The sequence below is a fragment of the Electrona antarctica genome (genome assembly GCF_951216825.1).
Source record: "Electrona antarctica genome assembly, contig: scaffold_25, whole genome shotgun sequence".
Lineage (NCBI taxonomy): Eukaryota > Metazoa > Chordata > Actinopteri > Myctophiformes > Myctophidae > Electrona > Electrona antarctica.
In genome coordinates, this window is record NW_027637034.1 from 8,603,651 (window position 1) to 8,618,517 (window position 14,867).

Below are 14,867 nucleotides of genomic sequence, written 5' to 3' on the forward strand. Positions count from 1 at the left end.
GCACCATCAAACTTTCAGATGCTGTTTTTCTCCCGTGGTGTTTGAACAATAATAGCAATTCAAATAAGTTGTCCTCAAAACCACACCTCCAGTCGCTGTCATAAGAACGGGAAGTGTGCTCATGATCACGGCAGCAGAGCATGTTTGTCCATGGCTGCCGCCTGCACGCGCACCTGCAACCGATCAAGTGTCATTTCTGCTTCGTCCCGCGATGGTGTCGCGCACGCAGACCTCCACGCTCACAAATGCAGTAACATCCGTGATGCAATGTGAGCTCTTATCAGCTGTTCTCTGTGCGCAATTCTGTTGCGCTTTGAAGTATAAATGCCTCCTAGGGTGCATCTCACTAGCCAACACACAAGATGAGGTTGAATGGACTGAAACCAGCGCTCCCCAAAACAACAGGTTTTGAGATCTGTTGGGAATTTATTACATGAAACATTCACCCGTGTCCAGTCCCAAAGTTTGTAAACAAATAATTGGTCTATAGGGAACACTTCCATACTGACATCACAGTCACATCATTGTATGTTTTAACTGTAGACATGCCTGCTGCTATTAACCCTTATCACCACAAGGTGGCAGGAAAGCCTTAGCTTGCCCTGCTTTAGAGATGATATTATAATATAAGAAGTATGTGGTAAATGTAGTGTTAGTCCTTATTCTTAGACCTGACCTGCGAAACATAGCCAGACTCCCCCCACACTCACCCTGCCTGATGCAGAAAAACTCATCCACGCCTTTGTCTCCTCAAGGCTCGACTACTGCAACGCACTTCTCACCCGCTCCCTCCGCTCTGGTACATAAAACACACTCAAAACCACAAAAACAAAAGATTTGTTTCAAATGTAAAGTGCGTTACACATAAAATGTATTATTGTGTGTGTATGTATGTATTATTATTTATTATAGTCCATTACTCATGTTCAAATTAAAGGCCTCTGGTTCACTGATATTCTTGGCCTTGTGTTTTGCAACGGCCCATCAAATCCCACCTTTATTTTCTACGGGGGCTCAAAAACAGCGCCTCTGAGATGTACTGGAGTAGAAGTTACGGTATTCAACATCAGAAATACTAAGTAAAATACATGAAAAGGTGTTTAAGTATAGGCTTACAGTGCTGTACAGTACTGTGGTTTACAAAGCAGAGCATCATGCTGCATGAGCTCTTTAGTTTGTATTTATTAGATAGATTGACTGATCAGCTGATTAATGTTTCACTACTTATAATAACAGGAGATGCACACACATCCACACATTCTACAAGTGCTCAATAACTGACACAGACTAAAAACCAGTAAGACACCCTGAGGGCGAGAAGTGACGAGGTCGTGTGCACGCATCCCCCTGGGTGACGGCAGACTGCTGGGTGAGTGCTGGCGCTTTGGCATGGGGGGTCAGATCAACATATGCAATTAATTATGTATTAATTTAAAGAAAGGAAAAATCTGGTGGTCACAGAGATGACAAGGATGGAGGACAGGTTCTTCGCCAAGTCTATTGGCCAATGCCAGCAAGGCCAGTGGACAAAGTGGGAGGGCTTCATACCAAGGTCAGTGAAATGGAGTGACCTGTGGAAGACGCCTCAGGCAAGGCTAAGTTTTCTTATCAGAGCCACGTATGACACCCTTCCTAGTCCAACAACCCTGGCACGATGGTACGGCTCTGAGGACAACTGTGGTCTCTGTGAAACAGGCAAGGGAAATCTCCGCCACATCCTGTGTGGCTGCCAGATGGCCTTGGCCCAGGGTCGTTACAGGTGGCGTCATGACCAGGTACTAAGGAAGCTGGTGGAACACACAGAGCATGAGAGTCCTGGCCAACGAGAAGTCAACATCCCAACAGAGGCAGCTGGTTCAGTTTGTAACAGCGGGACAAGCCAAGAAAAACCACTAAAGCGGACAAAACAGCGGTCCTGACTCCAGGCAAAGACTGGTCAATGAGAGCAGACCTTGACAAACAGTTACGCTTCCCCTTTGACATCACCATCACCACACCGAGACCCGACATCGTCCTGTGGTCTTCAACCGAGAAGCGAGTCCTGTTAGTCGAGTTGACGGTCCCTTGGGAGCAGAACATCCAGGAAGCGTACGAGAGGAAAATGCTCGGTATGCAGAGTTAGTGGCAGAATGCCAAGAGAAAGGCTGGAGAGCAACAACTTATGCAGCGGAAGTTGGCTGCCGCGGCTATACTGGCCGCTTCTTGAGGGACATCGGCTTCATGGCAGCAAAAGCTGCCATGCAGCCTTTGCTGCAGAGTCTGGGGGTCACTACCTGGTGACCAAGGGGCAAGGCCAGGATGGCTCTCAGCTACAGCTGGCGCTTTGGCACCAGCATCTGCATACCAACATCTGCCTGTCATGTAATTTTACTGGTCATATATGGAGCGTGTCTTGAGTGTACAGGGTTTGATGAGGTCAGATCAACATATGGAATGTCAGAACAGGAAGGATGTGTGGGGAGGATCAACATATGGAATGTCAGAACAGGTCAGCTCCATATATGGATATCTAAGGGTTTGAGGTCAGATGTAGAGTTGCTGGCTGGCTCCATATATGCAGATCTAGGTGATGATCCAGACTTCTCCATGTATGGTTATCCATGATTAGATGAGGTCAGTGATGATGAGGTGGCGTGACGTACGTGTCACAAGGCGTGATGTCACGAGGCATGACCATATATGTTTAGTTTAGTTTATTTGAACATCTTCACAGAATCAAGTACACATTTTACATCAGCAAAGAAAAAACAAACAGCCCCGTGAATGTGATCAAAAGGCTTGGGCTGAAGCTAAAAGCTTATAAGTGCCCTGCATCCTTCTCACAGCACAACCTTTGAGATACTCAGCATAGTTATCAGTTTAACAGTACATTAATCAGAGACAAAAAAACAACCCTACACCCAACCCACGCCTGTGTCACCGTAGACTAGAGATCCACCAGGATCCATAGTGATTATGACTGCTTTAATTAGACATTATTATTATTATAACAATAACCATATGGTAATTATATAACAATAAGCCACTTTAACTTAGATTCCCTGATTTCATCAGTGGTGGACAAAGGGGGGTTAGACATGGGTTAAGGTTAGGTTTAGGTGTGCTGCCCCGTGGGAGGTTAGGGTTAGGGTGAGGGCTTGAGATAGGATGTATAGTTGTAGGACTAATGACTGGTCTAACCAAATGATTAGTCTAAACTAAGTACTGTCTAAACTAAGTACTGCACCCATTACAAAGTACTTTTTAATTTTAATATAATGTGAAAATAGCTGATCTACAAGCTCAAAGCGTGTCACACCACAACTCGCTGTGAGGTTGTAGATCGTCTATTTTCCACTATTCCACAGTGGTCATCACAGTCTACTGACTTGAATCCCATAGAAAATCCATAGTGGGATTTCAAGACAGTTGCAAAACGCAAACCTTACATATTAGATCTATCATTATCATTTAGTGACAGCAACACACCTCCACCACCAGGGGGCGAAATACATTAAGAAAACAGTATGTGGATTGTTTATTGCTCATGCGTGAAACACTGACCCGGAAGCAGGGTTGTGCGTAGCAGTGGTTAGCGCTGCAGCATGGTAGCAGCATGCATGGAGGTTGTTAGCCTTTAGCTCTGTGGTTGTTTTTCATCGTGGTGTGAAATAAAGGGAGTGCTACTAAAAACAACGTCTCATAATGGACGTCAAAACGTGTCAAATGGAGTCTGTACGGGTGAAGATAAATGAACACATGACGTCGGTGGGAGAGGACATATTGTGTGTTTTGGACAAACAGCAGCAGAGTGGTGGTGCTGATGTTTGTTGCGTGAAGCTTGATGTCAGAGTTTTTGTGTTGGAGCGCCTCAGTTTGGCTGCTCAGGTCATGTGCAACCTCTTCCAGAGAGAGATGGAGACACTAGAAACTCTGCTGGAGAAACAAAACAAAGTGCTGGACATTGATGTTGATATGGACATCAATCTACACACTGCAGGTATGTGTGACACACACACACACACACTTCACTTCACGTTTTCACTATGTGTGTGCGTGTGCGTGCGCGTGCGTGATGGGCCTAATATTGCCTATCATGTTGTTATTAAACCCCTCTGGCATCTCACTTTTTATTTTTGTATGTGCTCATAAGTGGTATGGCCGACTTGGTACTGTAGCTTTGGGGATATTGCTTGTGTTATTTTAAAGGCTTAAAAATGCATCTATCAGGAAAAGAGACAATGAGAGAGCTTTACAACAGAAAGCAAACTATTAGGGGACTCAATGAGACGTAGCCTGCAGAGTTAGTTCAGTCAGACATTCTCGAGGGGGTTCATGCCATGCTCAAAGGCGCATACTATACTCAAGGGTTTAACATGCTGCATTACTCTATGTGGGCGTATAAGTGTGTGCAAGTCCCACACGTCATTCGCCGATGCGGCAGTCAGCTGACCAATTGGGCGGACTACTTAAGCTCACTAGACTGCTAGCCGCAATTTGCAACTCTAGATTTTTTTACAATGGGATGAATCTAGAGTTGCAATACCCTCCATTGACTCCCCACTCATCATTTTGCGTTTGTGATCTGCTGGTCTCAAACGACGTTAAACTCACCAACATTGCAGCTGTAGTCCAAGCTTGAATTTTTCTCTTTCGATCTGCAAAGCTTGTTTTTCATAAAAATCCCCCGTAGACATGTTATGAGCTACTTTCTGTCCAAAATATTCCACAAGTGATATTCCGAGCCGCCATTTTGCAATTCTGCGACGGGCCGTAAAACAAGACGTGAGGGGGAGAGCTTGTTTAATAGAATCTTACCTGCGCAGGTAAGACACCCAAAGAAGAAGCCGACGCAGCGCGACGCCCCGTCACGCACGGCCTTCTATTAAACAAGCGCTCTCCCACACGTCTTGTTTTACGGCAGGTTGAAAAAATACAAAATGGCGGCTCGGAATATCACTTGTGGAATATTTTGGACAGAAAGTAGCTCATAACATGTCTACGGGGGATTTTTATGAAAAACAAGCTTTGCAGATCGAAAGAGAAAAAATCAAGCTTGGACTACAGCTGCAATGTTGGTGAGTTTAACGTCGTTTGAGACCAGCAGATCACAAACGCAAAATGATGAGTGGGGAGTCAATGGAGGGTATTGCAACTCTAGATTCATCCCATTGTAAAAAAATCTAGAGTTGCAAATTGCGGCTAACTAGACTGCATGCTCTTCCTGCCTTCCTCTGCATAATTATGGTTCCTGGTTGTATGTGATTTTTTATCCCACCACCACCCCAGCACCACCGGTGGGCTCTGTTATTTATGCTCCCCATGGGGGTTTTATTGTATATCTATCTCCCTGCTCTTTATGTTTCATGTTGGTGCTTAATCGTGCCGAGCAGGGAGAAAATCCAGCAGAACCGAACGCCAAGTCAAATATCATATGCACACACTCATTCTGTAATACATATTGGTAAATCTATTCGTGAGTTGTCTGACTGAACTATATTAGGGCATTTGAACATTGATGCCTGTCAGTCACAATGTGGGACAGGGTCTCATTTTGTGGGACGCTTAAAGTCTTGGAGATCAAGGACTGTCCCATGCAAAGGGAGACATCTGGTCTCCGTTCTGTGAGGCCTTCACCGTTTCCATGTGAATCCTGAGATCTACATGTTTCTCACTGTTCTATTATAGCAGCTGGGTTTACTTTTTATCATTGCTGTCGGGCAGAGAAACCTTGTATCTCCATAATTCAGAAGGAGCGAACTGCATTCACCGACACCGGCAATCAGACACTGCCGGGGGGAGGGGCGGCACCTGCCCGGGAAGGTGGGGGGATTAGTGGAGTTCCGCGGCAGTGTTGGTCCGTTGGTAGGGTGTCAGACTGCTGCCGTCGGTGCCAGAAAATGCACTCGCTCTCTCTCACATTATTTAACCTTTTATGTTTTTGTAAATTAATGTCTTAATCAGCATTCTACAGTGTCACCCAAAAGTAACCAAAATTGCCGATCTACAAGCTTTTCATTTTCATTTTTTATTTCATTTTCTGAAAAGTAACAGTTTTGGACATAAGAGGTTTCCACCTCACAGCAACAATATTATACCTAGTTGTGTTATTAATATATTACATAAAATTCCTTAAGTTATTTATTGTATTCCTTTATTCCAGACCAGTGTGTGCAGTCCTGTCTGCAGGTGAAGATCAGTTCTCCAGCCACGGCTGTTTCTATTAAACAGGAACCTGAAGACCACCTTGCACAGGAACCTGAAGACCACCTGGATCTCAGTAAGGTTAAATTACTCTGTCTTTATTTGTTTTATTGGTGAAAGTGGGTCGGTACTGAGAGTAAAGATGAACCGATATGACCCGGTTATCGATTTTAGCATTGATAATGTGACTACATTGATCAAAATGTATTATGAATGGGACGACGGTTCGACAGTAAAAGTATGAATGGGTTCACTGATGCTTTACAGTTAATTCTACTTTAGTATTAACTAACATACTGGAGAAGACTCACTGACCTAACATTCAGCTCGTATCACATCTTCTGTGAGAACGCTACAATGTAAACAAACGGCCATACAGCACAGAGTGCAGTCAGTCAGTGCAAGTTCAATTTAGGAAGATGTGGCCAAATATTGATTGATTGATACTTTTTCCAGCCACTGCTCTGCATTGAGGTACAAGATTCAAACCATAGATATTATAAAAAATAGATGCCTCACTGGCCGTTGCAGTTCATTGGAGCGACGTGTATCCCAATGAAGCTGAAGGCTTTTTTTTTTTTTTTAACAAATCTTTATAACAGTCATGACAATATACATTACAATACAAAACAAACAAACACAAACAACAAAGTTATTAACAATACAACATCAGAGCCAGGGGGGATTAGATTACTAACAGAAAACATTAAAGAGTGAACACAAAGCAACAGTTCTCCGCAGCTTTCTTATTTAGAAGTGCTGAAGGCATTTGCTGAAGGCGACTGCGTCGCTGCCCAAGTGACGTCACTCATGCGACTCCTCCATGTCTAGGTGCTGCCAGACTTTCTAGGTGCTGCCAGACTTATAAAAGAGCCGCGCACGTCTTAAGCTGTGCGCGGCTTATTTTCCGAGTTTTTAGACAGCTGGTGGATGGAAAATAAGCTCCACCTCCGCAGACGACTTGCGCGGAGGAGAGCGTTTCCGGGAATCTGGCCGTTTATAAGTCTGGCAGCACCTAGAAAGTCTGGCAGCACCTAGACATGGAGGAGTCGCATGAGTGACGTCACTTGGGCAGCGACGCAGTCGCCTTCAGCAAATGCCTTCAGCACTTCTAAATAAGAAAGCTGCGGACAACTGTTGCTTTGTGTTCACTCTGTCGCGGCTGTCGACCGTTTTGCGCTTAGGTGTGGAAACACTGTCTCTCGCTGTCACTCAAGTGACTACTGGCCAATCACAGCACGTCTTTTCCGGGACTTATGTTACGCACACGGAAGCTTGACAAGCTTCCGCTAATGCTTTGCAAGGAATGCCGGGAAAATTGTGCCTTCAGATAGTGACACGCGCCTCAGAGCCGGAAAGGGTGTCTACGTATATATGTCTATGATTCAAACCTTTTATAGAGTCTCTTTGTATTCTTTCCTAGACTTTCTGCACATTCCTGCAGTGTGTAAAGAGGAGGTTCCACCTGAAGAGGAGTGGAGCTCCAGTCTGGTCCAGGAGGAACCACAACCTCCACAGATTAAAGATGAACAAGAGGAGCTACTTCAAAGACCAGAAGAGGCTGGTGGGTCAATGACTGTTGACATTGTTGACTGTTGACGCAATAAAAAATACTGCTTAAAGAAATACTTTTACACATTTTATACATTTTGAAACACATTTCGAGTAGGGCTGTCAAATGATTAAACATTTTAACCAGATTAAGCTCAGTTTAAAAATGTATTAATCATGATTAATCAGCATTCAAACTATGTCTAAGATTATGTTTTACAAGCTCACGTTATCACACATTTTGAGCAGCTTGTAGATTGGCTATTTGTGTTACTTTTTTACTTTTCTTTCCCTTTTACAAATTCAATATACAATTTATTTTCACCTGATGTTCACATCAGGATGGGGACAATTATTTTAGCACTTGAACTAGTGACTGCTCCTTTATACTAAACTAGACATGGTAAAGTTTGATTTGAATATATAGTATAATGAAAGGTCTTTCTACTGGTGATTTCCACAGAGCACCACAGGGAGAGGTCTACAGTATCTAGAGAGATGGCCTCCAAAAGACATTCAACGTTGTCAGAGGAACAGCCAGAGATGGACCAGAGACATGGACTCTTTGATGCAAGGATGCAACCTGTAGTAAAATTGTACAAGATGGGTATGTAGTGTTTTATTTACTGTGGTTTAAACCTGTAGTAAAGTTGACAGTGGCGGCTCCAGACCGTTTTTACTGGGGGAGCTATAAGGGAGCTTGATTAATAATGGAGGTGCTATGTCCCGCATAGCGGGACGATCTTTTTTCGGGTTTAGCCCCCAAAAACACGCCTCTGGGTGGTTTTTTTTGCACGTTTCCTCCCCAAAAAACAGCCTTTGGGGAGCAATTTCACACCAGCAAACAAGCAACTTGCAATAATGCAGTTATTAATGTGCAGGCTACTGTTTTCAAAAGCAAATTGCAATACATTAAGTTCATCATACACCTATTGCTCTAAGGCTGCAGTCCATTAACCTTCCCTGACTCCGCCAGATGGTGGCAGTATTGGGGGATATTAGCCCATGCCTATCCAACAATCTTGAGCATTATGGATTATCAGTAAACCATGTAACCAACACAAAATCACACACACACACACACACACACACACACACACACACACACACACACACACACACAATCTGAGAGCGAGCAAAGCAGTCTGAGAAGTGAGAACCCAATCAAATCAACCCATCGGCAAATAAAGGAAAAACATGACTACGAGAGAGAGAGGAAAGGGGGGGAGAGAGAGAGAGGGGTGTGTGAGAGAGAAAGAGAGCGGTCAGAGCGGTCACACATTATATTGGCCCTATATACGCACAGCAGCGATATACAAAACAAGAACAGAATCAGACTTAATGAAATAAATCTACCCTACTAGAGCAGCGGCCTGCAGTCCTGCACACAAATAAAGCTGACTATTGGAATAATGCCACGGTGCCTTCCTGGCCATCATGACACACTTATAGCTATAGGGAGTGCAGTGGCAGTGGCAGGGAAGACTGGGGTCTTCCCTCCCAGTGCCCACTCAAACGGCGTATATGGTAATAAAATAAAACAGTCACTCACCAACTACACCTGGTTGGTTCAAAGCACGTCAGGTGATGCACGCCGCTCGCGTAACGTTACGTAAATAACGTACGTTATGTACGTAATGTACGTAACGTTACCCGAACGGAGCACTGCGCATAATACGAGTATACATTTTTTACTAATCGATGTTAACAGATAGCCGATAGGCCATTGAAAATAATATGATATGACCACCAAATAATTTCAGAGAAAATAATTTTATTCACTGACAGTGGGGGGAAAATGTACATTTTGTTTGAGAATTTCTTGGGGGTGCTACAGGGGTGCTATGGGATTTTTGGAGGTGCTATAGCCCCCGCAAGCCCCCCCCCAGCGCCGCCCCTGAAAGTGGAATAGCTACAATTTAGGCATTTAGCAGATGCTCTTAATCCAGCGTGATTTACAGTAAGCAAGAACAAAACATGGTAATAAATCACATACATTAAGAAATTGTCATCAAGAATCATACGTGAGCTAAGAACCTAACAGTGGAATATCTATATAATGAAACAATGTGTATACACTATAGAGTGCAATGTCTACATAAAATGTAAGTTACGTAAATTGAGCCTTTGCATAGGCCTGTAAGGTCGTCGAGGCTAGGGCAAGTGCTAAGGCAAGTGCCATGGACTAAGATGGAGTCTGAAGTGGTGGGATTTTAGGCTACGGCGGAAGATTGGGAGTGAGTCTGCAGTTCTGATTGCAATGGGAAGTACATTCCATAGTTTTTGTTTGTTTTTTCTTTTTAGATATTTTTGGGGGATTTTCTGCCTTTACTGATAGATTTACAGTAGGTAGACAGGAAACGGGGAGAGAGATGGGCAGAGAAGACACACAGTAAAGTTTGTCGGGATCGGGACTCGAACCTGCAACACACTCATGTTGGATTACCAGCCAAGGTTCCATAGTCGTGTGGAGGGCTGTCCCGGCGTTTTTAGTGAATGTGCTTCCAGCTTCCCTGCGTTGGCTGATCTGAGCACACGGGAGATTTTGTAGGGTCTAACAAGAATGCAAGAATACAAGCCCCCAAAAAACATGCTCACTCCGGGTATGGTAGGCTACTTAAAGGAACACAATCAGGTCTGAAATCATGAGTCATAATTTGCAAGCAGTGGTTTTTGAAACATCAAAGTCATGCAAGGTAACACGCATCACAAAATTCCAGCCGCTAGACCGGCAAACATGTCAATAACGCAAAGGCTATACTAGTGCAGCACCATATCAACATCATTCAAAACGAGGCGTTTAAGTGTAAATGACAAATATACTACAATAAATTGATAATATTCTGTCTCGTTCTTACAACTTTGTTGCATTACCTCAAACGATAGTCATGACCGAACTGAAGTACTGAAGACAGGTTTCGCTCTGCCGAAAGATAACGTCCACAGTGTGTCTCATCACAACGCACTGTGAGCTTGCTTCTAGGTCAGGTACTTTCAGCGAGCAACGCCGCCATAAGGCAAAATATAACTACATTTTTCCTTTGCACCGAAAATAGCCGCTCTACAAGCTAATCTGGTTGTCCTTCTTTTTGAATACTTTGCAGTGCCTTTGCTCCTAGACAATACGGGTCGTAACACATTGTATTTTTTTTTTAGAATTTCTGCACGTCCCTGTGTGTAAAGAGGAGGTTCCACATGAAGAGGAGAGGAGCTCCAGTCTGGTCCAGGAGGAACCACAAGCTCCAGAGATTAAAGAGGAACAAGTGGAGCTACTTCACACACCAGAAGAGTCTGGTGGACAAAGGTTGAAATTACTAGCAGTGAAAAGTGAAGATGATGATGAAAACAGAGACACAGAGCCACAACCAACTAGTGACAACCAGCTCCTCTCTTCACACTGTTCTGAATCTGACACTGATGATTGGGAGGAGACTAGGGGAGATCAGTCAGCTTTAAACGCACTGAAATCAGAAACCACTCAAAATGTGGGAGGACAGTGCAAGATGTCCCAGGACCTGAACTCATCGAAACAAACTGACTCCAAGAGGAGTCACACAGGGAAGAAAAGTTTCAATTGTACAGAGTGTGGCAAAATGTTTAATCTAAAGCGGAATTTAAGACAACACATGAGGATTCATATAGGCGGAAAACCCTTCTCTTGTACAGTTTGTGGTAAAGGCTTTGCTCGAAATGGTGATCTAAAAACACACATGAGGATTCATACAGGCGAAAAGCCCTTCTCTTGTACAGTTTGTGGTACAGGTTTTTCTCGGGCGGGTACCCTAAAATCACACATGATGACTCATACAGGCAAAATGCCATTTTCTTGTACAGTATGTGGTAAAGGCTGTGTTAACACAAGTACTCTAAAAACACACATGATGTCTCATACAGGCGAAAGGCCCTTCTCTTGTACAGTTTGTGGTACAGGCTTTACTCGGGTGGCTCATCTAAAAAGACACATGATGACTCATACAGGCGAAAAGCCATTTTCTTGTACAGTATGTGGTAAAGGCTGTGTTTCCAAAAGTCATCTAAAAAGACACATGAAGACTCATACAGGCAAAAAGCCTTTAGTTTAAGTCACAATGATCAGTCAGTCTAATCCAGGATGACAATGATGCAAAAGCAGAGGAATTTCATGTATGATCTGACAATATCAACATGACTGGATAAAATACACATTCATAGTTCCTTGTGATTAAGTTTAATTTGTATCTTGTGTATGGATCTTATTTTCTATTGAACATGATGGAATCTTATTTTTATTTTAGCTTGCATTATTCCTCATCCTTGAAAATGTAGGATTAGTCACCAGAATCAAGATCCTAGGTGGTGTAGAACTTGAGTTATTGTAAAATAACAGCAGGTGGCTGCCATTTTGAAAAATGGCTGCCATGGTCACAGGGCAAATCTAAATAGTACCACTGTATTCCTCATCCTTGAAAATGTGGGATTAGTCACCAGAATCAAGATCCTAGGTGGTCTAGAACCTAAATCAGTTCAACTTGTCAACTCCGTCAGATGTTCGTCAACTCCGTCAGACGTTGGTCACATGATGTTTTTGTTTTATTTCCAAAGAAATAGATGATTCGATGTCAAATATTTTGTCCTTATGTATTGAAACACCAACTGAAATACTACGTAATGATGCTTTTTTCTTTTACATGGTTTTTTTGTTATAATATTGAAAGTAGAGGTTGCAAATGAAGGATTTGAGAAATGGGATATTTCATAATAGTGTGATATTGGAACAAAACAATATTAAATTAATTACTTAATTACTTAACTTGACTACTGAAAGCCATTATAATTGTTGTTTATTATTGTTGAAATTATCAAATTAAAATAAAAGGGATTTTAGTGTGTCTGACGGAGTTGACATGAATCAGTTATGAAGTGCATAAAAAAATGTTACACGAAAAACCTGTTCCTTCTCAAGATTGGTAGTTGAGACCTGTGTCTACAAATACATCCATTTGAGTTTAATGTTTCTTTAAAAAAAAAATCTGATTTGAAAAAAGTGTTGTCCCTTATCTCAAGAATGAGTGCTATACAATGAAACTATGTGTATACACTATAGAGTGCAATGTCAACATGAAATGCTATCTAAGTTACGTCATTTTTTTCCCCCTTTTAGATATTTTGGGTCTTTTCTGCCTTTATTGATAGATTTACAGTAGGTAGACAGGAAACGGGGAGAGGGATGGGGGAAGACAGACAGTAAAGTTTGTCGGGATCGGGACTCGAACCCGCGGCACACTGTCATGCTGGATTACCAGCCAAGGTGCCTGGACCACTAAGCCTGCCCATTCCCATTCCATAGTTGTGGAGCCAGAAGGGAGAAGAGTTTGGGATGTGTGGAGCGCTGTCCCAGCATTTTTAGTGAACTTCCAGCTTCCCTGCGTTGACTGATCTGAGCACGCGGGATGGTTTGTAGGGTCCGATAACAAGAATACAAGAACGCAAACCCCCCAAAAACATGCTCACTCCGGGTGTGGTAGGCTACTTAGGTGTGTAATCATGAGACATAATTTGCAAGCAGTGGTTTTTGAAATGCAACAAAATTCCAGCCACCAGACCACAAACATATCAATAACGCAAAGGCTATACTAGTGCAGCACCATATCAACATCATTCAAAACGAGGCGTTTAAGTGTAAATGACAAATATGCTACATTTGATAATATGCCGTCTCGTTCTTACAACTGTGTTGCATTACCTAAAACGACAGTCATGACCGAACTGAAGAAGTTCTGACGACAGTTTCGCTCTGCCGAAAGATAAAGTCCACAGTGTGTCTCATCACAACGCACTGTGAGCTTGCTTGTAGGTCAGATACTTTCAGCGAGCAAACGCCGCCATAAGGCAAAATATAATGCCTGAAGTGTAAAGCCAAATGTATCCTTTGCACCGAAAATAGTCGCTCTACAAGCTAATCTGGATGTATTTTTTAATACATTGCAGGGCCTTTGCTCCTAGACCTGCACGTCCCTGTGTGTAAAGAGGAGGTTCCACCTGAAGAGGAGAGGAGCTCCAGTCTGGTCCAGGAGGAACCACAAGCTCCAGAGATTAAAGATGAACAAGTGGAGCTACTTCAAAGACAAGAGGCTGGTGGATCAGCGTTGACATTACTTGCAGTGAAAAGTGAAGATGATGATGAAAACAGAGAGACAGAGCCTGTAGCCGGCACCTCAACTGTACACATGAAAGCACAAGCTGATGTAGAGGACTGTGGAACATCACAACCAAGTAGTGACAACCAGCTCCTCTCTTCACACTGTTGCACCACTCAGTTCACACGGGTGTGATTTTTATCTTGTGTATGGATCTTATTTTCTATTCAACATGATGGAATTTCATTTTTATTTTAGGTTGCATTATTCCCTCCAGCTCATAGGTTACTGGTAGTACAATATGAGCATCAGTGTGTGTCCACATTTGTCAACATTTAAAGCGCAAATAACATCCATTTTAAAACTGCTTTTAATATTTAATATCATATTTTCTATGTCCCTCAAAGTTATTTCTAATGGTTTGAGCCTCAATCACCACTCTGATATAACCAGTCCTTGTCATTTCTTTCTGGACTTTGAAAGCAGTTTTAGCTGCAGTACCACAATGTCCTGAGGTGGTGGGGGTGCTGATATGCAGATTATTTAATATTTGAGTCATTATAATACTGATGCTAGATACAACCAGGCTTGTTCCCATTCCATGCCAGCTTGGAAAAATCAACAATGGTGAACATTGTAAACAAAGTGGAAATGCAAATTTGGAACTGAAGACTAAAGAAGAGGAGGAATTATACAAAGTAGGGTGACATTGATGACATCACGATGAGGCCAAAATCAGTTGAGCTGTTCCTGAGAGCAATTTCCATTAAAGCACCCATATGATATGAAAGCCTGATTGTTCAAAATTGGTTATTTGTGGGGATAGAAAACACACATGGGAGCCCCAAAAACACAAAATAAATTGAAAAAGTTGAATTTTATGTTATAGGTCCTTTAACAAGTCTTATGCATTAACATTCATGCAATAATTATGTTCATTGATATGCAGTAAATGATGGTGCCGTAAAGTGCTCACAAGCTGCTGGGTTTGTGTAGATCAGGGGTGTTGCTACATCT

General features: G+C 42.8%; 1 protein-coding gene across 1 annotated transcript; it reads left to right on the forward strand.

Annotated features, from left to right (window-relative positions):
* The first annotated feature begins 3,571 nt into the window (after positions 1-3,571).
* Positions 3,572-12,377, forward strand: LOC306919452 (uncharacterized protein). Its single transcript, XM_079532232.1, has 5 exons — positions 3,572-3,979; positions 6,143-6,259; positions 7,607-7,747; positions 8,198-8,341; positions 10,891-12,377. Exons 1-5 carry the CDS (start codon positions 3,685-3,687, stop codon positions 11,814-11,816), a joined length of 1,623 nt encoding a protein of 540 aa, XP_079388358.1. The 5' UTR covers positions 3,572-3,684; the 3' UTR covers positions 11,817-12,377.
* Positions 12,378-14,867: the final 2,490 nt, after the last annotated feature.